The sequence below is a fragment of the Rhamphochromis sp. 'chilingali' genome (genome assembly GCF_963969265.1).
Source record: "Rhamphochromis sp. 'chilingali' genome assembly, chromosome: 18".
Classification (NCBI taxonomy): Eukaryota; Metazoa; Chordata; class Actinopteri; order Cichliformes; family Cichlidae; genus Rhamphochromis; species Rhamphochromis sp. 'chilingali'.
In genome coordinates, this window is record NC_137945.1 from 6,720,463 (window position 1) to 6,747,554 (window position 27,092).

Here is a 27,092-nt window from a genome sequence, read left to right on the forward strand (position 1 = left end):
GTTATATTGGTCAACAGCGAATTAAAACTTTAATCTGTCATTTTAATGTTTTTATTACGTTATATTAATAACATTATACAATTGGAAACCTTAGCTAAAAAGTAATTTAATAAGATAGGCAACAAAACAGTTAATCAGTTAAAAGCTAGTAAGCACAACTTAGCTAAATAATTATACTTTACAAGTCTCGATTTTAGTAAAATTAATGTATTTTTGGTTAAGCTAGCTTTAAAGTCTAGATTGACATTTATCTCATTAAACCTGAATTTATTAAGGTAAATTAAATTCAACTGACATTTTATTTTAAGTTGAATTTAATATCAATGCAGAAATTTTAAAAACTGTAATAAAACCTTGGCGTTTGTCTGCACACTTAAGAACGTTTTGTCCAAGTAAATGTGCTCCATTGACTCTACTTAACTGAAGACTGTCCTCGGGGAGCAATTAACTGTAAACTTAAATTTCGCTAAGCGAAAACGGAAGTGCGCTGCGGGGAATGCTCTTGCCCATTTGGCCAGTGGGGACTAAGCGGAAGAGAAAATCATCTCTGCTGTGTTGCTGTCTGTCTGTCACATATTCAGGGAGATATAGACAGAAAAGTCGGCCTCGGTTAGCTGTGTTTACATCCAATTCCGGAGCTAAAACAACGCTAGACTGCGGGTACAGGAGCGGGGATGGAGCCTCAGGGCAGAGACGAAGGGAAGGGGCCGGTGCTGCACATCGTGGTGGTTGGATTTCACCACAAAAAAGGCTGCCAGGTACGTGAACCCCTGCTTCCAGCTAACATCGGCTAACTGCTAACCGAGTCCTCACATCGAGTTGACATAAAGGTGCATTTTCACTAAACTTCTGTACAGTACGAGTGTCAGCTTACGTGTCTATTATGCTCTTGTTTTTTTAAACAGCGCATGCACAGTCCTGCAGTAATGCGGACATTTCTAAACATAAAAACAGTAAAAACTACAGACTTCTCACTGCCTGGCTTCCCTGTCAGGTAAGAGGGGTTAAGATCAGCTGTTTGCTGTGGGCTCACATGGTTATATAACACCAGCCCTGCTGCCAACAGTTCAGTGTTTTCATCACAGGCTGCAGCATACTCATCATCACTGCTCCTGGACCCTGCTTGTATCTGGGTATGCACAAAAATGGAGCAACAAGCCGATTAATCAATCAGTTCAGGTTTTCTTTGAGCTGTTTAGAAACATTTTCTTGGTCTCATGTCATTGTTTACTTAATATTTAGGGTCTTTTGGTCAAAAGAAGACACTTGAAACTGTCACTATTATAGGAGTTGTTGTTTAAAAGTGAAAAATATGTTTTGTGCCCAGCTGACAAGACAGACAGAAGGCATTACTGACTCATTATTCTAGGACAGCACTTGAGCAGATTTGCATGCTAAAAAGTTTTAAAAACTCCTGCTCGATCTTGCACTGGCCCTTTACAGGACTGGTTAGTTTATCCTCTGCCTGAAACAAAGTCTCTCTTTAAAGAGCCCCTTCCGTTTAAGTCTGCTGTTTCTTGATTGGCTAACTTCTAGAAGCTTGCTGAGGGGCAGTAGCACTCAGTGTTTACCTTTTTATTTTATTTTTTTTTATCTTTTTAAGGATTTTTACTACATATGAAACTTTGGCCCTCCAACGGGGAGGTTTACAAGATTTCACATTTGTAGCAGTTGTTTAATTGTGAAAATAATTTGTCTGACAAATCATCACCTAAGACCAAACTCTGTGTGGCCGTTAATGTAAAGTGAGCTTAACACCCTGCTTTACTCATTCTAATTTTCTCTCACATTGTTGTTTTGTTCTTCTTCTTCTGCTGCTGATTCAAATTTCATTAAATGTGCAGTTACACACTGAACTTCCTCCTCCTCCTCAGTGGTGGTGTTGTTGTCTCCGCTCTCCATCTGTTTTTCTTTCTGCGGTTTTGCAAACAGCTGCTGCTCAAGCACAAAGATAAAACAGCAGTTCTCCTGATGTAAAGATGAGACCAGAGCCCCGATAAAGCACCCAGTGTGCAGTCTTTGTTGCCTTTAATGGGCCTGCACTCGGGGATGGAGGTGGTGGAGGTTATCGGATAAGGGTCAGCGATCTCCTGCTGGGCGGCACAAGATTGGGTTCCTGGCTCTTTAATCCGTTTCTCTGCCTCTCTTTCACAACCTCCCTCCTCCTCTTATTCACCTGCTGTCCATCTGCTTGCCTGGCAGGATTTCGAGGCCTTTTACATGTATTTTTTATTGGAAACCTTAATCAGTGATGCAGCAGGAACATCCATCACACAGAAATATGTTTACTTATGTTTTCCCACTTACTTTTAAGCATGTAAACACAAATAAAAATGCACAAATGAGCCTGATAAAGGCATTGAAAGTTTTTTAATTCCTTGCATCTGCAAAGTTTATTTTTAACAGTACATTAAGAAACATTGGCACATACATTAAAAATCTGCACCCTAACATGTTTTGCAGTTGGCTTAGTTTGTTTGTTTGGAGGATTACATAGTAATTCATGGACAGATTTGCATGAAAATGCCACAAAATGTGGAGCTCGGTCCAAATTAGACATTTCATCCATAGACACAAACTATTATTTTGATAGTCGACTAGTCACTGATTATTTTTGCGATTAGTCGACTAATCAGATCATCATCCATTGGACGTAAAACATGCATCTTATTGCACCAGCGTCTGCTCTTATATAACTATCATTAGCTTACAGCTTGAAGTGTTTAAGGTCTGTGCTAACTAAAAATAAAGACAAGATGATAGTTTATTAAACTGTTAATGAAATTTGCAGATTGTCTCAGTGAAGTTTAATAATAAACTCAGCCGTCTGCTCCTTGCTATCTAAGATATAACAGGACATTGGAGTAAATTCTCGACCATCTCACACTTCTGTTCAATCAGTTTTCTGTGTGTCGTTTATTCAGCTGTGTGAAAACTGTAATCTAACTTTAATCTTTAAGCAGTTGTCTCTTCCACTTGTGCGGGTCCGCTGTTTTTGTTTTTCAATTGCATTTGAATTAACTCATTCTTTGTAGTTAAATTACTTTACTTCTCTCTCATTACTTCATGAGTAAGGAAATGTGATGTGTATATGAAACTTTCTAAGGTACACTTAAGTCACTGTTGCTGAGCGTTAGTAATTATTTCAAGTGCTTTCACATATGGGAACCTCAATTAGGACCCGACTCAGTAGAGAAAGGATCAATGGCAGTAGAGAAAGGAGCAAAGCTGATTAAACGAGCTGCAGACATGCCGTTCTCTTTCTCTTGTCATTAGAATTAAGTTTGATTACCTGATAGTACTGCTGTTTCTGTGTGCGGCAGTGCGAAGTGATGCTAGGAGCTGGTTTTGAGCTCCTCCCCCGAGGTCTCCTCACATACCTGAAACAGCTCACCTTGGAGGCATCTGGGTCAAATGCCTGAATGTCATATATCCTCCTGATGTGGAGGAACAGCTCTACACTCTTTCGGTCTCTACCCACAGCTTGTGGCTGCTGGTGAGGGTGTGAATGTTGGCCGACCAGTAAATCACCTGGAAAGTGTTGTTGGGATAAACTCAATTATCCTGAATAACACATTTGGCCAGGTTTTGGAATAATTGGACAAAAAGTTTGGACAAAAATATTTGAAAAGGTGTGGGAAACATCTGTTTCGAACTTTTTTTTACATTTATTGGGTCTTCAGTGTTCTTCACATTGAGATGTTGTTGTTGTTTTGTTATTGACTGCCCCCATGAGTCTACTCTTAATCCAAAGCCTTCTCTGATTTAGTTGGATCTCTTTTTGCCACTCCAGTGACACCAAGTTGGCTTGAGGAGAGTGATTGCTCATAAATCCTCTGCTTCCAGGATGTGCATGGTATTTGCTTTGCAGGCCTGTTTCTAGGCTATTCCTCTGCACCATCAGTTTCATTGGGATGATGTTCTAGGCGGCCTTTGACACTACAGTTGTGGTTGAGTTTTGCTTCGGACGGTTTCCTGTCTGAGTGAAATGATCGAGCCATTATAGGAGCTGGCAGAATTCTCACATTACTAATAACTCCTATGGCAGAAGGGACACTGAAGTGTCTTTTATTAACGGAAAGACGGTAATAGCATGCACCGTCCAACTAAACAGGAAAATTAATGATCAACATGATGTAAATTGCTGCTGCTGTGTCTTCCACTGCATACCATAACTTTCTAATAGGCAGATGCATTTGTAACTTTAGATTTTCATTTTAAGCCCACATACAAACTACAGATGTTACACTATGACAATAAAATCTGGTTTCTATAAATTACTTTCATTTTGTGAAGCACTTTGCAAGCCACGTCTTTCTTTTTAACTCCAACTGCTGTAGTAAAGTGATGTTTTTTACCACATTGTCTACCTTTACCCTTCCAAACAGATGTCGCGTAGGAAGATTTATTACTTTAGAGGCCTTAAAGCGGGTACTTAATACACAAACGGCTCATAATTAGTGATATTAGATTTTAGAATATGTGTCCCAGATACAGGAAACAGTATAACTATGATAAACACAATTAGAGCCGTTAGAGAAGCATCCCTGTATAATTTTATTATGATTACATCCACTAAAATACCTCAGTGAAGCTAAACGTCCGGCACAAAACATCACAGTAAGAAGACGTGGCAAACTGCACCTCCTGCACCTCATTAAGTTTTCATTTGAGGTGAGGGTAAAATGATTAGGAAAACACATGTGAGGTCATTCAGTGCAAGTGATGGAAATTTTCCATGACTTCAAACTGACAAACGTCCTCATTTGTATTCAGTCTGTTCGCAGATGACCCGTGTGAGCTAAAACAGCCTAAATGAGGTGTTATTCTTTCTCCGTTCTTTCCTCAGGTCGAATTTTCTTACCCGCCGCTGATGCCAGACGAGGGTCATGACAGCAACCTGCTCCCAGAAGAGTGGAAGTACCTCCCGTTCCTGGCTCTTCCTGACGGAGCTCACAACTACCAGGAGGGTACGGCACAAACTCACTTTGTAATTAAGTCTTATGAAGTCTTACAAAGATCCCAGTGTTACTTCATTTGCAGAGTGCTGACAGATTGTTTACAAATGGAGCATTTTTCTGCTGAGACTTCAAATGTGCTTTTGAAGCTTGAAGTTTTGCTTATGGGCCCGTGTAGAGTTTTCATGTTCTCCACTTGTCTCCAGGTACTCGAGCTTCCTAGCACAGCCCAAAGACGTGTGTTACAGTCACTGGTTATGTGAATGTGAACACGAATAGTTGTTTATCTCTTTGTGTCAGTCCTCTGTTTGTTGGACGGGCTGTACCACGAAGCAGGCCGTAATATTCATCAAAAGGCATCAAATTACTGACAAGATAATTGGAGGCCTCAGATACCTGGCTGGTTATTATGCCGATAAAACAGGGTTTAAATCACTGTTATTGAAGTTTTTTTATTGAGTTTTCAAAGTGTGGGAATGAGTCAGCAGGTGCTTCTCACACAGGTGATAAAATCATGATTGTCCTCCGGTGATTTTAAAAGGCTGGTGTCACTTCTGTAAACAGAGAGGTGGGTGTGAGCGATAGTGAGTGACTCGCCTGTTGTGGCTGCGGTCATGTGACGGGCCCGTGCTTCACGCTGACCTGTGAAGGCAAATAGCAGGAACCGAGCCAAGGTTCATATCTGTAGTTTCAACTTCAAAAACTACACTCATCAGCATGGAGAGGACAGTTCTCACTTCCTGCTCAGAGCTGTCAGCTGTTTGTTGGTCAGCTCGGTGATTCAGCAGTGAAAAAACGAGGGCTTCATGTAACAGAGACTGCTGTTACACCAAGAGACTGATTAGTAAAAGTATCCAGGATATTAAGGAACAGCTTGCAATAATACACCATTTAATTTAGTGAGTCATGTTTCTGGACTTCAGTTTTCATCACTTTTTAAGGGCTGAAAAACCCAGATTTGGATTCTGGGGTCACTTGCTTTACTTTAATATTAAATATCATTAGAAACTGCTTTGTTAGGTTTATTGAAATATGGTCTGGATAAAAATAGAATTGTTATTTTTTCCCAAGTCGAGGGCTGTGTCCAGAAGAGCAGGGCCTGGGGAGGTGCATCCTCTTTGAAATATATTTAATAAAATAAAATTTTAAGTAGTATGCAGATATCTGCAGAGTGCCACCGGCCTATCCCCAGCAAATGTCACTGGGCTAGGACCATTGCTGCAACATAACTGGGTGTATTTACTCAGATTTGTCATGCAGCGTATTACACACGTGACTCACATGTGAAAAATCCCCAGTTTGCGACTGGGAGGAGACATAAACACAACCTCAGGGCTCAAAAGTTGGTGCCAGGCCCAAGCCCAAATAAATGGGTGAGTTGTATCAGAAAGGCATTTGTACTTCATCAAACATGCGGGTGTTGCTTTCTGCTTTACTGAAGTACAGCTTTAATATACTTTTGATGTTTTTCTTTCTTATTATACTTTCATCTTCTACTTTTTTCTACTACATTTTTGGAAGCAAATACTGTAATTTGGCACAGTGGTGTAGTGGTCAGTAGTCAGCACTGATGCATCACAGCCAGGAGGCTGGAACCCTGAATGTTTTCTCCAGATACTCTGACGTCCTCCTGCAGTCCAAAGGCGTGTAATAAATAATGGATGAATGTATGATTAAATTTGGCTTTCCTAAACTGGCCAGCAGTATCTAAAGTAATTACAATCATCTCCAGCTGCAGCTTTAATGAATCAATAAGTATTATCCAGTAATAATGTACATGGAGCTGCAAAATGAGTAAATAATGCAGGAGGGCTCATTGCTGCATGAGCCTTGAGAGTTTACACTGGTGCTATGTCTGATCAATTATGCTGACTTCCTGTGAGCCCCCCGAGTCTAAAAAGTCTCCCTTGAATACATATCAGCCTGAGCTCCACTCGCACAGTTTTCACTGTAGAGAAATCTCTGTGGATCGGTTCCTTTGTTGCCTCCAGCGTGTTGCGAACTGATTAAGAAACAACAGCGGCTGCTTCTGTGAAACACTAAAAGCAAACAGGGAGTCTCCTGCACATGTTTGGCACTGGAAAATCACCAGTCTCATTAAACTATTTCAAAGCAGTTTTCTTAAGCTATCGCATCCTCGCACAGGTGATCCAGTCAGTAAAAAAGAAAGATGGTGATCTAGTGGAGCAGAATCTGTGTGCTGTGTTGAGCAGAGACATGAGAGCTGGATCCTGGCATATCAGGGCTGCTTGGTTGGGTTTGACGTACGGAGAGTGTGGCCTCTGCCCAGATGCCCCCGCCGTTGCCTCTTCTTTAATCTGTGACGTCCACAGTCTAACCTTTGTGACCCCACTGTCGTCTTGTTCAGAGGAAATACTAGTCACGTTGTGAAATCCTCCTCAGCCCCCCTCCTCAGACTGAATGAACGGTTGAGCCCTGAAGTTTTATTCGAGTCTCTTCCTTTCCCCCCCATCTTCTTAATGACAGAGGACAGCTGTCGTGTCGCTGCAGTTTCTAATCTTTGTGCTTTTGATTGATGACTGACGTTGTTTCTATATTGGTAAATATCTCCCAGTGAGTGTAGAAGAGGAATCAGGTTGTAAAGCACATGATTTTTGGACTCCCAGTCCAAACCTCTCAGTAATGAGAATTTCTCCTTTTGAATTCCTTATTCTTCACTGTACATAAACCATAATCATAATGATTTATCTTGGGGGGGGTTTTGTTGGGTGAATTTATGTGTTTTTGAAGTTCTCTTCTGCTAATTTTGAAAAGCATTTTTTAAAATGTGTTTTTTGGGAAGCAAAACGCTTGAGATGCCTCCGTAAACAAGTTTTAAAATGCTTAAAAGGATGATGGGAATTTGGACGTCTAGTGCAGCAAAGATTTTATTTGTTCAAATGTCCAGAGTGTCCCTGAATGCACCGAAATAGTTCAACATGACTCTCAAATGCAGTCATCCTTCATTTATTGTTTCTGGCCATTAAAAAATTGCTGATTCCAAAACTGTTGATACTCAGCTCTCTCAGTAGCCCTAAAATGTTTATTGATTGTTGTTTAATAAAACAATTATCAAAGAACTCTCAATGTAAAATAGATGTAATATTCAGTGTTAGAGCCGTGCCTCTCTATCAGCTGGAACACTTAATCTGTTTCATTCTGTGGTGTCCAATTAGATGGCAGGAAATCCATCCAATGTACAATGTACTCTGCAAAATACTGCAACAAAAATTGTGTTTGAAGAAAACAACACAAAACGCAGCACAATGAATAAGCATTTCTGTCTAATATGCTTTTTTTTTCTGGCGTTAACTGATTATTGAAATATTAAAATGACTGTTGTACCCTCTGATACGACTCCCTGAATCTTGGAGCAGAAATTGAGACTCATCAGATGCAGCCATGTTTTTCCAGTCTCTTAGGGTCGAGTTTTTGTGAGCTTTCGTAGCTTCAGTTTCCTGTTGTTAGCTGACAGGAGTCACACCCACTGTGGGCTTCTGCTGCTGTTTTTTTGTGTGTACATCATCAGAGATGCTCTTTTTCATACAATACCACATTCATTGCCACTCGAATCGCCTTTCTTTCTTCCTCTTTCCGATGTTCAGTTTGAACTTCTGCTGGTTGTCTCAACTGTGTCCTCATGCTTCCATGTGATTGGCTGATGGGATATGTGCAGGTGTCTGTCTTGTAAAGCCGGTTCTGAATTTCTTAAACGTTGCTTCTGATGAACTAAAAGTAAAACTTAAAGCAAACATTTTTAAACAGAGTGTAAACTGCACAAACTCTTACTCGTGACTTGTGAGCTGTAGTTAATCTGAACATGAAGAACGGCTTTTTTTTTCTTTTCTTTTTTCCAGCTATCATCAAGCAACTTGTAAATGTTTGCTTCTGCCTTCAAGTTTATCCAGTTTGGCAACTGGTCTGAAAACCTGCCGTCAGTCACTGCAGTTCCACAAACACTCTTTATCTAAACTTACTGGTTTTTATTGTATTGATGGTCTTTGCTGAATCTGCTGTTTTACCACAGAAAATGCATATCAGTCTCATCTAACTGCACACAAGTGATTTTTCTCATGCTGTTTATTCTTTTCTTTCTGCCCTTTAGCACGTAGTATAATAATGTGATTGTGTCTTTTTGTTGGTTTGCAGACACGGTGTATTTTCACCTGCCGCCTCTCAGTGGAGACACAAAGTGTGTCTATGGAGTGTCCTGTTATCGTCAAATAGAAGCAAAGGTCAGTTTATGAACGACAATACGCACACTTTAATGAGCAGGCATCTATGTGCAGCAGCTCTATGACAGAAAGCTACGCCCATGACATGGGTGGGGAACCAGGCAGTTTATGTAAATATATTTTTTAATTTTACTGATTTTGTAAGAGCCTGGTAGGATGTCATTTGCAGCTACTGCTAAAAGGTCTGAAATGTGCCTTAAACTTCCTCATTTCTTTAATAGCCACCGAGGTTGATTATTTCTGTTTTCTTTGTATTATTGAAGGGTTTTACCTTACAGTATAAAGCACCTTGAGGCCACTGTTGTTGTGATTTGGCACAATACAAATACAATTGAATAGAATAGAATTGCCTCGTCCCAAAAGCAAGAGTAGTTCCTGAAAGAAAGAGGTGTTTTAGTTCCAGGAGAAAAAGATGCCATTGTGATCAAGTGGCTAAAACTAGAGACAGAGCTGCTACGTTTGCAGGAAAAGGGTGACGTGAAGTGTGATGATCACCACTGTAAGTGAGGTCTGTAGTTTCACATTTAATAACTTCAAACATTTGGGACCCTTGCATCTCACATGGTAGAGCTGTGGACCATCCCAGATCATGTCACACTCTCTTCTCAATTTCCCTTTCTGCTCTAAGCCGTACTTCCTAAAAATGGTAGCCATGGTACCTTAACCCTAGCCGCCTGTTGGCTATTATTGTCATTATAGGATGTAAATGTGCATTATTAGGTTTCTGCATTTGCTTCACTTTTCAGACCCAAAGCTGTGTCTGTTGTTTGCATTGAGTCTAGTGAAACTGACCCAAACCTTTTGCGCTGTAACTGCAGCATCAATTTAAAGCAGAGCTTACAGAGGGAAGTTTATTTCACGATTGTTTTTTCTTGCTCGTCTTTCAGGCCCTAAAGGTCCGGCAGGCTGATGTCACCAGGGAGACTGTTCAGAAGAGCGTCTGTGTCCTCAGTCGAGTGGTGAGTCAGTCACTGGATGACTTAATTTAATAAGCTTTAATTTCAGTCTAAAAATTAAATTAAGTCAGTGGGCCGTAAAATGTTGCAGTGAGCTCACATGGAGAAGTGGAAGGAAATCGTGTAGAGAGGATGTTTTTATTTCCCGGCACTGTGGCCTCCTCACTGTCTGCTGATCTATATGTGTCACCATTGAGAATTAATTCATAATGTTTTATGTTTTACCCTTAAATCTTTTGGCTTTATAAGAAATTTCAGTTTCTTATGAGGTAATATTCAGAGGCAAACCAGGGTATTCCTTTTTTCCCCCCATACATAGGAATAAATAATTGAACATCATTTACAGGGATTCATTGAGGGGGCAAAACACTGTTTTTCCCAGAAAAATCATATCAGCATTCCCTTGTCCCTGTTGGGATTTCCACACATGGTTATGTTGCTATGACAATACAATTTTAGGGAGGGGACCACAGGCCCTGTTTTAGCAGTGCCAACTGTAGAGTGGGGGAGAAAAACAGAGGCAGGAGGAAAAGCATCAAGACAAAGGATGTCGCCACCCATGCTAAATAAATATAAAGCAGAAATTAGCCTGACAGGATTTTTATGGGTCACACTGTAAATGACTCACTCACGTACGGTGTGTTTGAATTTCCTCGCAGCCTCTCTACGGTCTGCTCCAAGCCAAACTTCAGCTCATCACACACGCCTACTTCGAGGAGAAAGACTTCTCACAGATCTCAATCTTGAAGGTGAGAAAACAGTCAGACTAAACCTGTTTGAGTGAGGTAGTAGTATTTGTACCTTCCGGTCAGCTGCTTGCTCACCTCCTGTTTTCGCTGCAGGAACTGTACGACCACATGAACAGCTCTCTGAGGGGCTCAGCTCTGGACGGATCACAGGTTTATCTAGGTACGTGCCAGATCTGTCGGATAACAGGAGGGTTTAACAACAAATCTCAGCTTTTATTTATCCTTTTCATAAACATTTTGTTTTTCTCCCATCAGGGATGTCGCCGAGAGATCTAATCCTGCACTTCAGACACAAGGTGGGGAAAATCTGATTACTTTAAGCACTAAAATCCACCCAAAATATCCTGTTTATTTACATTTTTTATTTTTAAATCTTTGCAGGCTCTCATCCTCTTTAAGCTCATTTTGCTGGAAAAGAAGGTGAGAATTCAAACTTTGATGCATCCTTCCCCTTTTCTTCATATAATCTGGTAATTTTGAGGTTCTGTCAGTCCTGGCTCTAAGAAAAGACGAGGCCTCTATGATGTGGCTCTTTTAGCTCATCTTCCCGATGACTCCTTTCAGTCCCTTTCAGGTATAAGAGAGTCCTGACCCAGTTTTTCTAGACAAACATTTCCACCATATTTGCTCTAAATATAACCATATAATGTTAATGTATACTTGGGATTCAGATATTGATCAGTATGCTTTTTAAGTTGAGTGGTGCTCAGTATTGGCAGATAACCACAGAGACAGATTCACATTGGATAAAGCTTGCTGCATCTCTGATGTCTCTGATTTGTAGTTATTTCTATTTTTAGACTTTTGAAAAAAGTTCCTGTGCCTTTTTATACACTGAAAAATGTTTCCAAAAAAATTTGTATATTTTAAACTTAGTCTTACCCACGCCTTCCCTCTTCCTTGCAGGCAAATCTGCCCAAGTTACTTTAAACTTGCAACATTTTTCTTTCTAAAAGTCTCCAAACCTGATGTCCAAGATCAGACATACAAATCTTTTTAGGCATCCATATTCATAGACCCATCACACCGGATATTTATCCTAAAACGTTTAAAGGATCGAGCTCAGGTAGTTTTCCAGTTTGCCTTGACAGCAGGGACCTGAAGTTTTGCACAGTTTCTATTAAGAAATGTCTACTGGAAGCTTTTAGCCACTGTGAATTGGCATGGGATGACCCTTTGGCTCCTTTATTAATTGTATTAGTCTTTTATACACTTATAGATCCTGTTAAATTCTGTGTGTCTCGTCCATTTTTAAATATTTAATGATCTTAGTTGCTGTGAAGTCCACCCTCCATTATTTGACTTAATACATTTTTAAGGCTGATTCCATTACTGCCATTTAAGTCCTGTTAAATTGTTGATCTGTGAATGCGATTTACTCGTGTGTGTGTGTGTGTGTGTGTGTGTGTGTGTGTGTGTGTGTGTTAGTTGTGTTTTTAAAAACGTTTTTCTGCTGTTTTGCCTTCATGTCTCACTTCTTATTCTGTCTGCTCATCCATTTTGTTCCTCTTTTCTTTCTTTCTTCTTGCTCATGTTTGCAGGTCCTGTTCTATGTGTCTCCTGTCAACAGACTAGTAGGAGCTCTGATGACAGTGTTATCGCTGTTTCCAGGTCAGTAACTCCAAGAGGAAGACAGATCTGGCACTGATCTTTTGAATCAGGGCTTTGTGACACCCGGCACAGGAGTTCTCTAATAAAACTGTTTGTGTTGTTTTTGTGTTTTGGATTCTTGTTTCATTTTATTGATTATTTTGTTCCAGTTTTGACTTTATGCTCATTCTAGTGATTATTTTCGTTTTTGGCTAACTGTTAGGCATATGACACATTCATGTTATGCAAACCTGTCCTGCAAATATCTTTGTGCTCTTCCAGTGTGAAAGGCTTTGCAGCCTGTGGTGCAATTGTAGTAGTAGACTGATAGAACGTGTTTGCTGTGACATTCGTGCAGGCATGATCGAACACGGCCTGGTGGACTCGTCCCACTACAGACCTAAGAGCAGCGTGTCAGAGGACCAGAGTTTAGTGGAGAGTGTCTCGGGTGCCGAAGAGTTCGTCTCTGTGTCTGTCACCGACATCGATAGCTCCGCCCTTGACCTCGGGGTGGAGACGGCCCAGCCTGCCACAGAATCCTCTGGGAATAGCTCAGAGGGCGACAATCACCACCTCAAGCCGCCCTCACGCATCTCTCCTGAGTCCTCCGAGAGCGAGTGGGAGACTCTGGACCCCAGCGTGCTGGACGAAGGTGGACCGCAAGAGGCACCTTCTGAGACTGAGCCAGAGCTCCCGGAAACATTTGACTCCAAACCCGGAACGCCGATCACAGTGCAGCCGCAGGCAGTCACCGGTCAGGGAGGGGTCACCCAGGGCCTGGTGTCAGGTCTGGAGGAGGATCAGTACGGCCTGCCACTCGCCATCTTCACTAAGGTAACAGCAGCGATTAATACTTCTGTTAAAAATTCTGTTTCCTTTGAATTGGTGCAACCCTCAGACCTAAATCTGAGAGGACTTTTGCCGATTGCCGTCTTCTTGTGAGTCTTTTCTGAAGTTTTCTGCGTGACCCTGATTGCACCTGTTCCTGTTTCACCTTTTTGATTAGAAATGTCTTCTTGACACAACTTTATAATTTATCAATATTGTTTAATAATTAACCATTAAAATCTCAGCTCAGACAGCTGGGTGGAGATAAGCAGGTGTACGGCTGTCATAAACACAGCGGCCTTTGTCTTTTCTTGTTTCCAGGGTTACCTGTGCCTGCCCTACATGGCGCTGCAGCAGCATCACCTCCTGTCAGACGTGACGGTGCGAGGCTTTGTCGCCGGAGCAACCAACATCCTCTTCCGTCAGCAGAGGCACCTCAGTGACGCCATCGTCGAAGTAAGTCCCGTGTGTGTGAAACTGTTGTGTTAACTTTTTAAAATGTAAGTATTTAATTTTTTTTTTTTTTTAATACTTCACTGCTTCAGGTGGAAGAAGCTCGTATCCAGATCCAAGACCCCGAGCTCAGAAAGATGTTGAGTCTGACCACTGCAGACCTGCGCTTCGCCGACTACTTGGTCAAACACGTGACGGAGAACCGCGACGATGTCTTCCTGGACGGGACGGGCTGGGAGGGTGGAGACGAGTGGATCAGAGCCCAGTTCACCCTCTACCTTCACTCCTTACTGTCTTCTGCATTACAGCAAGGTAAGACAATCAAAACTGTTCACAATAAATGTGTAAAATAAACACATAGAAAGGCTCTTACAAGCAATCACATGCTTCCATAAAACACATGTGGGAGCTTGTACGCATTTAGAAATGGACGGGGCGTTTATATTAGGTTTAATGTCTTCAACTAAATCACAACAGACAGAATAATGTGTGAAAAACAGACAAGACGAGCGGGATAAATAAATCTATCCTGCATTTCTAGCTGTTTCCACATCTGATAGTTGGTTTTAACTTTATTTCCAACTAGTACAACTTAAAAAAAACCTCATAAAGCTCTCATCCTGTTTAGATGCCTTACTAGTCAGGATTGGCGCTGCCATATTGCATGTAACTGATGTCTTTGTTTCCCATCTCTTCCTTTCAGATAGCGAGCGGCTGCTGGCAGATTACGGGGCACCTTTCGTCACAGCGTGGAAGATCACCCACAACTACCGGGTGTGGTACAGCAACAAGCACCCCGGCATGACCGCCGTCACCCCAGGGTAGGTGGACAGGAGAGCGACTGACTTCTGTTACCTGCAGCTTTTGAATGTTTCTTATTTGTTTTTCATGATCCCATCTTCTCCGTTGTAGACATCCGTTCCAGGGTCAGTACAGCGTAGCCGACGTAAAGCTACGACTCTCACAGTGAGTGCAATTTCATGTTATCTTATTATTATTTTCTTTTTCTTCTAAAAATCAGGGATTTGTATCTAGTTTTAATAGCAGATAAGATGCAGGGTGAAGCTTCACCCCATCGCTTGTTTTCTGCAGCTCAGAGCGTGTATGTTGCTGCCCTCTAGTGGTGGTTAGAAGAAGTCAAAGCTGCAGCAGCAGAGGGAGCAAGAGAGTATGGGGCTCCTGTCTTTAAAGCCTTGCTTAAAGACTATCTGCAGAACTTTCCCTCTTTATTAAACCAAACACAGAGTTTGTAAAGTGACACCTGCAGGATGCAGGAGTACTCATCGTGAGACCTTGCCCCGCCTTGACCTTAGTTGTCAAGTGGTCCCACGAAACCTTGGCTGATTGTGACGCACTCCCATTTTCACACCTTGGCTTGTGTTATTAGGTACAAGATCAATAGGGGGTCCATAGCTGGACTCCCTTAAGGTGTAATAGACCTCCCACCCACTCCATGACATGCTGGTCAGTCACAGGAGCACGTTCAGTGAGAGACTGAGTACCAAAAAGCACCACTGAACGCACTGTAACCAAAATAATTTCCCCTAAGGATCAATAAAATATTCTGATTCTGATGACCCTCTGAGGGACACTCCCAATAGGGCTTACAAATCTGGGACTCTCCACCAGTTCCTCTCTGAACTGAAGAAGCTTCTTGGATGAGAGGTGAAAAGAAACTTGAACAAGTCCAGACGCTTTTCTTTCCAAGCTACTAAGACTACGATGACCTTAATGACTGAGAACCTTCAGACATGTTTTGTTAGTACTAAACTCTGCATTCAATACTGTTGACCGTTACATTATGCATACGTGCTGAGATACTGGGCGGGTGTATCAGGGTCTGCCTAGGAGTGGTTCTCTTCTGTGCCTGCTTCAGGTCTTCTTCCACTTGTCTTCTCAACGATGTGATACAAGATCACCCCCCCAGGCACATTCTGAGCATTTTTAAGATAAGTTCTCCTTGTTTGTTCCCCCTGCCAGACGTTTTTTTTTTTCTTAAAGTAACACTTTAGGTATCCTTCCCACTTTTGCTGAATCCTCTAGCTTTTACTTTGAAGGAGCTGTCTAATTTTTAACACGTGCAAAAGTTGATATATTTGTACCATAAAGATCTTGACAGTTTATTTTTAAAAAGGGCCAAAGTTACAAATAATGATGCCAGCGTTTGTGTAGGTAAACCCTATGAGCCAAAGGTTCAGGCTTCAGATTCCTCTAAACGCAGTTTCAGTGTTTTCTACTGTTGGCTCTGTAATGTCACAATGAGGGGTTATCAGTTTTTTTTTCAGACGGGCAATAATATGAGAGTCTGCACCAAGGCCCAGTAAAATATAAATAAAGTTTATTTTGAACTTTGAATCATGCAATTGTTACTCTAAAAAAAGTCCAAGGATGAAAATATGGAGCTGGAAATGGTAAAACAGTGTTTGCTTAAAATGCCAAATGAAGTAAAAATAAGTCAAAATATGGGAGATTGAGAGTCCCAGCTCTGAAGAATGTGTTTTTAAAATTTTAGCGTCTGTTTTTAGACCCACTGATGATTAAATTTCCAATGGCTGTCAGGCTCAGTGCACCCAAACACCCCAGCTGTGAATACTTTATGAATACAGTATATGACAAGGAGCAGCAGGCAGCGCGTCGCTTGGATGGATATAGCAGCTCAGCGGTCAGAGTCGTCTCGGGTCGGGGGTTGCAGTGGCAGCGAGGGTCTCATATCAGCCGGAGTCATTAATTATGAGTGAGTTTCATTCTCAAAAACGGAGCCAGAGACTTCTTCAGCCTCAGCTCCAGTTTCATTCCAGGAAGTGTGGATGAAAGGCGACTCCGTCCACAGCTGGAGTGCCGCGTCTAGTGTTACGCTTCAGATAAATGCCTTCCCACCACAAACACACACACACAGTGGAGAGTGTCTAGGTCCCTAACTTAGCTTCATGGTAGGATCTGCTTGGCTGTCATACCCAAAGTTCTCGCTTTACCCTCTGGTGTTCGGTGACATGGCCCCTGAGAAATTTGTCGTAATGCTTCAGTAAACAAACACACAGACAAACAGCACAGGGTTAGATTAGTGTAACTGCACAGCGTCCAATCAGGAGACTTCTACTAGATCAACAGACACCCCTGCGCACTTTTAGCACATTTACTTTGAAAAATTATAAAACGTATAAATTGAAAATAATGTAAAATTAGCAAAATTTCAAATTAAAATTCATTAAATATAATAAAACATATTTTGCAGTTTAAAAAAATCATAAATTATTGAATAATTTTTAAAATACTTTTTGAGAATCGGAGCAGTGACTCTGCAGACTGCGCAGGAAGATTTTCTGGTAATCGGCACATAGAAATGACTTGATTTAAATTTGGCAGGTGTCCCGATTAGGATCACGTTCCCGTTAACCTCTGGAGCGCTTCCAGTACGGCTGCTATATTTAGATTTGTGAACATCTCCGTTTACTATGAACAAAATCTTTGCAACTGTTTATTTCCGTAAAGACATCAGAATCAAATATCAAGTGGCACTAAATAGGATGAGAAAGGTCACCGATGTATTACAGTTATTGAATCAAGAACGCGCGAGAGTTGTCTTTTAGTAGAAAATAAATAAATAAAAACAAATACAATAGAAACACTGAACGAGTATTTTTACACATGCAATATAAAATATTAAGTATAAAGAAGCCAAAGCAAAAAATTAAAATAGTCACAAAAAAACAGGATGATTATTTGTGTTTGTGAGAACATATTGTGTCATTTTATTTATTCAGTTATTTATTTATTTATTGTGAAATAAAAACTTCCAATAGGAAGTATATTTAGTGTCTGCAGGACACATGTTGTCCAGATGCTTTAGTATCACCATGGCAACCAAGAAAACAGAGCTTTAAAATGAGTAGTATGCGCTGTACTTTTTCCTAAACATAACCAAGTCTTCAAAATCTTCTTTTTTCCACAGAAAACGTAGCATTATGACGATGTTTAATAAGTTTTAGTATTTTAACTTGGAAACTTCAAGTAGAAATGCAAAAACCTCTGACATAAATGACGCAAACTCTGGTCTTTGGTGTGAACCGTGTGAACACTTCACCACCCAATCCCCCCAACTTCCTGTTTCTCCTTTTAATTGTAGAAAATATTCATTTTGTGTAGATATATCAGTACATATGAGACTGTGCAGCTGAAAAATTGTGCTCAGTCAGAAAAATAAGGAGTGGAAATTCATGTGCAGGCATAAAAGATAAAAAAACAACAACAAAAAAAACAGGAGGACAATTTGTATTGAGAAACATGAATCAGTAGATTAGAAGTCACAAGTGTTTTGCAACCTGCTGCGTTGTATCGGCCAAGACAGCTATGAGTCACACCAGCCAATAAAACAGCATATTAAAATGTTCTATCATACCAAGAAAGCTTGTTGTGTTTTCTTTAGTAACATGTGTCATCGGTGACCTTTTATTTATTTATTTGGTGTCCGTCAGTCTCGGGACATTCTCCTGACCCCAAAGAGCTGCCTTGGTGCTTCTCATCAGCTGGAGAATCAGCAGAAAGCTCTCCCCCTGTGTTTCCCTGCATCGGTAAACACAGAGCTGTTTTACTGCAACTTGAGACATCACGGCTGGGGAAGAGGGGGGGACTGGTGTTAGTGGGGCAGACGGTGACGAGCCTGATGTATCCCACTGCTTGGGAAAGTTTAAAAGAAGGCTGAGTCTGTGCACTCCACTCAGCTCATCACTGGATTAAAGAAAGAGAAAGACTCAGTGCCACGCTTGACTTCCTTGTGAATGTGCTGTGTTGCATGTGTATTATTGAAGCGCCAGGAGGGGGCTACTAAAGGCCAACTCTTTTCATGTCCCCTTGTCATCAGCATTGGACAAAAAGCAGCCGGTGGCAGAGATGCTCTCAGAAAACAGAGTCATGTGATGAGCTGCATGGCTGCAGAGACACGCACACACACACACTGATTCTTTACTGTTGGCGTACCGCGCTCTGCTATATAAGGAGCTGTTTTTTTGGGTCACTCAGCTCGATGGAGAGTGCACACAGACGCTCTGGGCTTTCTGGAAACCAGTGTGAAACTGGGTGGCAGGTTTACATGTGAGCCACAAAGTTTCCATTATTTCACCCAGATTTCCCCTGAACACATTCAAAGTTAAGATTTTTTCCAGTGCTGCAGTTCATCTTGAGCAAAACATTTAAAACCGTGATTCTGGATCTCGTTCATTAGTATTCATTAGTATTAAACTAATACTCTAATTTTGATGTATTTCTGATCATATGTGAGCTTTAAGATCTTAAGTAGGTTTCCTTAATCATGTGTAATGAATAAACATAAACCACTAAACCAGTGTCAAGAGCCATCCTTAACCCTCAAGCGACCAGGCTAAGAATATCCAGATGGGATCACTTGTGACTTATCAGGAATTCAGTTGTTCATGTACCAAACAAGGAACAAATTAACAAAAAAAGACGAATTTGCAAGGAAAAAGTAACAAATTCTCAAATTAAAAAAGAAAAAAGAAAGTGTTTTGTTTTTGTTTTTTTTAACTGAAAAATTGCAACATTTTCCTGGAAGGGGGAAAAAAAAAAAAAAAGAAAATGCCAGAAATTCTCAAGGTGAAAGCCACAGACTTACGAGGAAAGAAATCACAGGTTTCTTCTTTTGTTTTAAAATTTGTGAGAAAGAAGTAACGAATTTTATAAGGAAAAAGTGACAAATTCAAAACGAGCCCTTTAACCCTTGGAGGGACTTAAGGACATTTATTGTCCTTAGGCCTAAAGGTGGATGTCTTTTTAAGGAGCCTCCAAGGGTTAAAGCAAATCGTGTTCTGGCTTTTCTTTTTCCCCACTGAAAAACCAAAGTAAATTCCACAATATATTTTGTAATTATTAACTTACAAAAAATGCCCACTGTAGCAAATATGATACAAATGAACACTCATATATGCAAATTAATATTTCATTTATTTTAAAGACCAATCGGAAGGTTCAATAAACACTCAGTTCTCAAAAAATGTTTCTTTTGGCAATTATTTCATGGTTAAGGCTTTAAAAAGTTTTTTAAATTTTACATCATATTTTCTACAGGAATACTTTCTTGTTAATATGAAAGCCGATAATATCAAAACAAAGGAACCGCATATTTCCACAATTTCTCTACATGAAACGAATGTAAAAGTTGTGAAATTATTGTTCGGACACATTTTGACCATAAGAAATTGTCATAACAGCACATGTCAACAGACGACTGTGATGGTAAATTAACCCACATTCATATAAAGGAGATTATATGGATTAAGTTTAAAAAAAGCTTTGTTTAGTGTCAGAATGTTTAAAATAGTCTCAAATCCAACATGACAGGAATTGTTAGCAGTGCTAATGGACGTTAGACACTTGCATCAGGATAAGCTTTGTTAACAGGGACGTTTGCAAGACCAAAATAAATAAATTAATGGTGCTTTTGTCCCTTACTCATATATTTTACTCTTACTGATATATTTTATTTTTCTAGATTTATACTAAATATGGTCTCCAAGAAACCCTGGGAACAATGTGCTGCAATACAGTCATATACAAAAGATGATTAAACAACAACAATCATCCAAACATTAAAGACAGCTGCTAATTTTGCAAGCTTTGCAGATTTTTTTTATTTAAATTTTTTTAATTTGACTACTGGTGGCACTGTTGAGTCGGTGATGGTAACAAATGGGGTGCTGAAAATATAAAACAAACAGATTTTATTTTATTTTGTTCATTTAGGAAACTTCTACTCTCACTTATATTCGGTTGCTTTAACTTGCGTGACCCAACTGCCCTGCTGGGATTGTCCGTCAGCAGATCCTCTACTTTAGCCAAAAAGAAGCACAGCGAGGAGAGGTTCCTGCCGAGGAAATGAGCAGCCACAAAGCTGGATTATTGATCCTAGCAACATGGGCTTAGCAACCGCAGCTTGTTTGGCAGATCCACTTGCAGGCGACAGCGCTGCAGGGCGCTGCCGTCTGACTCCAAGATGCCGCAAAGTTGACGCTCTGCTCTGCTTCTGCGGCTCTGTGTGGTTTGAAGGAATGATGGCACTACGCACACGTCTCATTTTCTGTTTGGTTTTAGGTTTCATATGTAGACTTTACATCCTGCAGGCCTCTCAGAGCCACTCTGAATCTTGGCAGCAGTTTTTCTTAGTGGAAATCTTGAATGTTTGCTTTAATATTCACAGTTATTGCATTGATTTAGTTTATTTTCTCTGCCTTTTGATGTGTATTACACTTGACATAATAGGGCCAAAAAGGGAGGAAGCTCCCAGGAGAGGATGGGTTATATTACAGAAATGTCACAAATTTATGAGGAAAAGAAACTCACATATTTGAACTTTTTTAAAAATGAGTTAATAAATAAACCAAAGATGGACAAGAAAAATTCCCAGACTGCAAATTTATCATTATTAAGACATAAATTGAGGGTTTTTTTAAAGTTTTTTTTAAATTGTCAAACTTTAGAAGAGAAAGAAGTCAAGTGAAGCATAAAAAAGTAACAAGTTATTGAGGAAGAAAGTCACGATTTTGTGACGGGAAAGAAGTCACACATTTAGGGGGGAAAAAATCAGTTATATGAGGATGAAAAGTTTTATAAAAACCTTTTTTAATAAGTCCCTGCAGACTTGTAGTCTGAATCGCAGTCTTTTAGGTTAAATATGGCCATAAATATGGAGAATAAAAGCGAGAGCCTGCCTTCATATTCATTAAATTCTGTCTTAAAGATTTTCTTGTTTTCCTCAAGCATTTTATTTAACATAACATAAACATAAATAAGACAAATTGAGACTTGTTGGCTCACAGAACATATGTGAGTGTGTTGAAATCCAGTGACGTAATCACATCACCTGTAAGTGCATCCCAAACCTCGGCGTTGCGGGCCTCTGGTTTGATTTTCACGTGTAGTAAACTTGACAGTGAGTTTATGTTCAGATGAAACGGCTGATTAGAGGCTTGAGTGACAGACGTCTGCTCTCTGCAGCTGCTGACATATATCCCCATCGTCTTTTTTAACTACGCCGCTGTTTGCCCAGATGATGCAGGAGTGAGATTCCTGCTGAATGTCAGGTCAGCGGGGATCCGCGTGAAAGGTTGTGTGCTGGATTCGCGCCAAGCTGCTGTTCAGATAAAGCTAGGCGCGGCCGCATTTAGCCCTACATTTGTTGTGAAACTTAGTCGTCTTGTTTCCGCTGTTGGGTCAGCTCCGATCATCACATTCACCACCTGTGACTGATGCTCAGCCTCTTTGCTGTTACATAATCCTCTATAACAGGTTTGTGCAACATTGAGCAACAGCACGTTTATGTGGTTTCTTTCCTGGAAAGGAGGAAGAATTCCTTTAGTGTCAGATTGTAGACAGGGAGATGAAAAGAGACTGCTTGTTCTGGGCGTTTGTGAACCTTTTGTTTTCTCTTTGCAGCTCGGTGCAGAACAGCGAGCGAGGGAAGAAGATCGGAAACGCCATGATGACAACCAGTCGCAGTGTAGTCCAGACTGGGAAGGCAGTCGGTAAGGCAGCTGCTCAGTTAAACCCAGATCAAACTGTTACCAGTCAACATGTCATTAAAGTGCAAACTTTGAGCTTTAATTCAGCTTTCAGTTTGAGCCCCAAAGAGATGACAGTACAAGTGAAGTAGGCCATCATTAGGCTGAAAAATAAATCTATTAGAGAGATCCAACAATGTGGCACATTCCTAAAAAGCAGACGGGCTGGCTCAGCATCACCAAAAGGCCTGGAAAACCACTGAAGTGGATGATCACAGAATTCCATGGTTCAGAAAAACCTTTTACAAAATACAACCAAATGAAGCATTTTTGAGGAGGTATGCATATCATTGTCAAAGGCAAATATAAATACAGAAAGTTGACAACAAGGGGCAAAAAACACCAGTTACACTCAAAAACAGGAACGCCACATAAGACTTGAAAGACTTATGGCAGGAATGGGGAGCTCCAGGCTTTCAAGGGCCAGTGTCCTTTAGATATCACCCTGGGTCAACACACCTGAATCAAATGATTAGTTCATCAACAGGCCTCTGGAGAACTTCACGACATGTTAAGGAGGTAGTTTAGCCATTTAAATCAGCTGTGTTGGATCTCAAACACATCTAAAACCTGTGGCCCTTGAGGCCTGGAGTTCCCCCACCCCTGACTTATGGCATGGAACCAGGAAATGGAACCTTCACTTCAATTTCAGCTTGCTTTTATTTATGTATTGCCAAATTACCACAAGAGTAGCTCTCAAGGGAATTTATATTGTAAGGTAAACACCAAGCAGTAAAGTACAAAGTGATAATGAACCAAAGCAAACCGCAAAAGCAACCCAAGAGTTTCTAAAGGGTAAAGAAATTGAGTATTCTTCAGAGACTTAGTTACCTGATCTCTGTCAAACACAGCATGCTTTTAAGTGTTTAAATACCAAACTGAATGAAGTTTTATAAAAGACTGTAGAAACACTTACAGACCTAGCTGTAACCATGACTTTGCCCTTATTAAGTAATCAAATGTCTACTGTAAGAAATCGTTCTGGTGTCACTGTAGGAAAAACAAAAAAGTAAAGTGAAATTCTCTATTTTCCACTCTCAGGTCAGTCAGTGGGAGGAGCATTGACCAGCGCCAAGACGGCCATGTCCACCTGGTTCTCCACATTGGCTCAGCCGGCACCAGCATCCACCCCAGCCTGTCCTGAACCTGCCACTGCAGTCAAACCGTGACAACTGACACCCCCGGAAATCCTCATTGACTCTGTTTCTGTGTCATCCTCTGATTGTGAAGCTTGGGGGCCGACAGAGTGAGCGCTAGTTTCATGAAGGATAGTAAATCTCTATTCAAAATCAAATGAGAGCCATCTGAAATATACAGCCATAAGTTGGTGTTTCTGGCACTTTTTTCCAGCATCATATTTGCGGGGCGCATCCCAAACAAGGAGGCAGACACTGCCTTTGTGTTAACTGTACAGTCCATAACCACTGTGAGGCAGAGACTGCCACTGCTTTTGATCAAAGCCAGAAAATTCAGCAGGTTGCATTATTATGTCTGACCGCCTCTTTCTCACTGCTGCCGTTTGTATTGCTGGATGCTTTCCTGTGAGACACTAGAGATGCTGTTCTGGAGTTTGCAGTGTTCACTCTGTGCTGCATATTTATACAGTTTGTCTAAAAAGGTGACTATTTTGCTGAGAAATGACATTAAGTAAAATATATATAGAAAACATAAGTCACAGCATTGAATGGAAAAGCATGATCTGTGGTCCCTTGAAAGTTTTAATGGTACACATTTTAAATGCAGTCTGGATCCCGTTTACCAGTCCCCTGTGGTAACATTGTGGTTAATGCAGTAACAGCGTGAAATATAACGTATCACTTACAACAGCAAATCAAGTGGTAATGAATCAGAATTATCGTTTTTTATTTAACAGGACTGATTTTAAATGAAAAAATCAAAACAAAAACTTCTTTATAATAGTCGCTAACATCATCAAATTTAGCAAGCTAATGCTACTTTTTAGCTAGCTTGAGAAAAAGAATATTATAAGGAACATTATTGATTGCTTGATTTTTTTTTTTAAACAAATAACAAACAAACAAACAAACACCAAACAAACATAGCCAATGAAAAGTAAGTTAAAATTTCTGTATTATTTAAAAATTTTGATTTACTTTTAAGTTAAAATTATTAGATACCCAACTTCAAATGTTGACTCCTCTCTAGAAGCTAACCTGAAATTTTAATTTATGGATAGTAAAAAAGTCAGAAACAAGCTTTCCTAGAAAACATGCAGTTATAATGATTGACATTTTTTTTTGAATATTGTTTTTAAAATGAGAAGAATTTAATAAGATGAGTCTAACATTTTTTTTAAGCAAAAGTCCCCCCCCCCCAAAACTAAAACACACAAGAAAATTGGCTAATGTTACTTTACTTTTCAACTAGCTTACAAGTTAAAAAATGTAATTGTAAATGTAAAATTAAATTTCAGATTTCTTTCCTTTCAGATGGAACTTCAGACTTCTAAGTCGTTGTGATAACAACATTGTGTTTATGACTTAAAGTTTATGGACCTTTAAATCTTTAAAATCCTTGCAAATGTAGGAACTAATACGTGAACACTATTAACATGACCATAAGACACTAATGTTACAAAGAGAAATGTTGGTTTGATGTGACCATTCAAACAAAGTTAACCAGTTAACTTTGTTTGAATTTTTTTTGCTGCTGTTACCAGAAAAACAGACTTTTTTTTTTAATGGCAAATGTTAGCTTTAGCTAGGTAACAGCTAAAGAAAAAGCTGGCGTAAAAAACCCACCAATGTTACTTAAACTGGCTTAATTTGGCTGTTCCAGGATATTTTGGTGAGGAGAAATAAAATAATTTTATTTTAGACAATAACGGGAAGGAGTCAAAAAGGAGAAAATGGGAAGCATTTTTTTAAACTAACTTGTAGCTTAAGTTACTGAGTCCACTGTATTGTTTAGTATCAATTATTTTTACATGTAAATGTTTTTATTTGATTTACATTTTGTCTGTTTTGTGGAAATATGTAATTAAAAACGGTATCAAATTGAATAATTCTTTTCAGTTGACATTACTTGATTAGTCATAGCTCTAGATTTGATTCACTCCTACATAAACATTACAATTCCAAATTTCAAATCGCGAACACGCTGTTATGATAACACCACAATGTTATTACAGAAATCCTTGTGAACCTAATGTCTGATTGTGATGAAACCCAGCTGTGTTTGACAGGGTATTGTAATCCCTTACCTAAGCCTTTTTGTACTTTACTGTCAGTATACATGCATAAATATCTTTTAAAAAGTATATTTGAAGATGGTAAAGCAGACAACTTATTTATTTCTTGTGTAACTTGTTGTCCCACGACTATCCATGTTTTGTTGTAACAACACTGGAAAAAGTCCCAGTCTGTGGACCACTGTGTATTTGCACAAAGCAGCTGTTATATCTTCTTTTTATGGATCTTTACCTTGTATAACTGTAATTTTGAGGTGCTTGAAGGATCTTTTCCCTCCATGTTACAAATACTCAACAACTGTTGGATTAAAAGTGGTCCAGTGAGCATGCTCTGTCCAGTTTTACAGTTTTTGTTTTCTTCTTCACGCTTCTTTGGACATTGACTCATTTTCTGGTGTTTTGATTTAGAATTAAGTATGTTAAATTGCTAACTGTAAAGAAAAGCTGCTTTTTTAAATCCTCTAATGATATATTTTCATTTTGTATTTAAGTATATATATATATATATATGAATGTGTTATGAATTCAGATTCAGATTATTTTCTTGACAGATGCTTTTAATGTATTGGAGAAGGACATCGGGTTAACTATATTGCTGTATTAAACAATCAAAACAAAAACCCACCAGACTTATTTTTAGCATACACGGGAGCATTTATTTTCCTTTATCCCTCTGGGTTTTTGTCTGGGAACAAATGTAGGTTAGTCCACCACCCCCCACCCCACCTACACAAAAAAAAAAGCGCTGGTGTGTGAGTGAGAGAGGGGGGGCTGTTGTTGTGGTGGCAGCACCACATGGCTCGACAAAAACACAGCACAGTGTTGTCCGACAACTGCACGCTGGCATAACGGGAACTCATGAATCCGACGACCTTGCATGTGGCTTCACCCAGAGAATCAGAAATTCACACCCACCGAATCCCTCCTTCAGGGGAACTCATTTATGTTTTTAAATGATGCCTAATGATTAGCAGAAATCTAAAGAGAAAACCCTTAGTTCCGTTTCTGGTACATAAACATCGATGTTTGTGTTTTAAGTTCAGTTATTACCCAACTATTTCACAAATGACAGCATGTTTCCACTTTCAAAACCTTTCTCCAGACTCATTTCTCACCATCCTCAGTGGTGCTTGTCTATTAGAATTTTTCTAATGCGACATATTGGGTTCAGATAATTTCAAAAAGTAAACTAAATGACAAATTTGTCCAAACTTACCCAACAGCACTAAGTCCTAAACTCCTGAATGTAAGCCTCAACATTACTGTTTTGACCATTTTTGGAGCGTTAAGGCATCAAAAGGACAAACGAGAAGAATTCCAGCTTATTCACTCAAGTTCGCTGAGGTGAAGCCTAGCAGACATCACTTGACCAGCTTCACTTTTCAAATTGGCCACACCCGACCCCAGCATCCACATGGATTAGATTTACAGTTGTAATGAAGCTGAAAAGGTTTCCCATATCCTATATCTAGAATCATGTTTATTCTGCTGCAAAGTTGGGCAGTTTCACATGAAACAGACTCTAATTACTGTCTGCAACACATC

The 27,092-nt window shown here is 39.9% G+C and overlaps 1 protein-coding gene across 1 annotated transcript; it reads left to right on the forward strand.

Annotated features, from left to right (window-relative positions):
• The first annotated feature begins 534 nt into the window (after nt 1-534).
• Nucleotides 535-25,874, forward strand: avl9 (AVL9 homolog (S. cerevisiase)). The gene is made up of 16 exons (XM_080865345.1): nt 535-758; nt 4,850-4,970; nt 9,108-9,193; nt 10,081-10,152; nt 10,809-10,898; nt 10,992-11,058; nt 11,154-11,194; nt 11,280-11,318; nt 12,440-12,509; nt 12,847-13,322; nt 13,638-13,772; nt 13,862-14,081; nt 14,473-14,590; nt 14,682-14,735; nt 22,212-22,300; nt 23,378-25,874. Exons 1-16 carry the CDS (start codon nt 675-677, stop codon nt 23,503-23,505), a joined length of 1,890 nt encoding a protein of 629 aa, XP_080721471.1. The 5' UTR covers nt 535-674; the 3' UTR covers nt 23,506-25,874.
• The last annotated feature ends 1,218 nt before the right edge of the window (nt 25,875-27,092 follow it).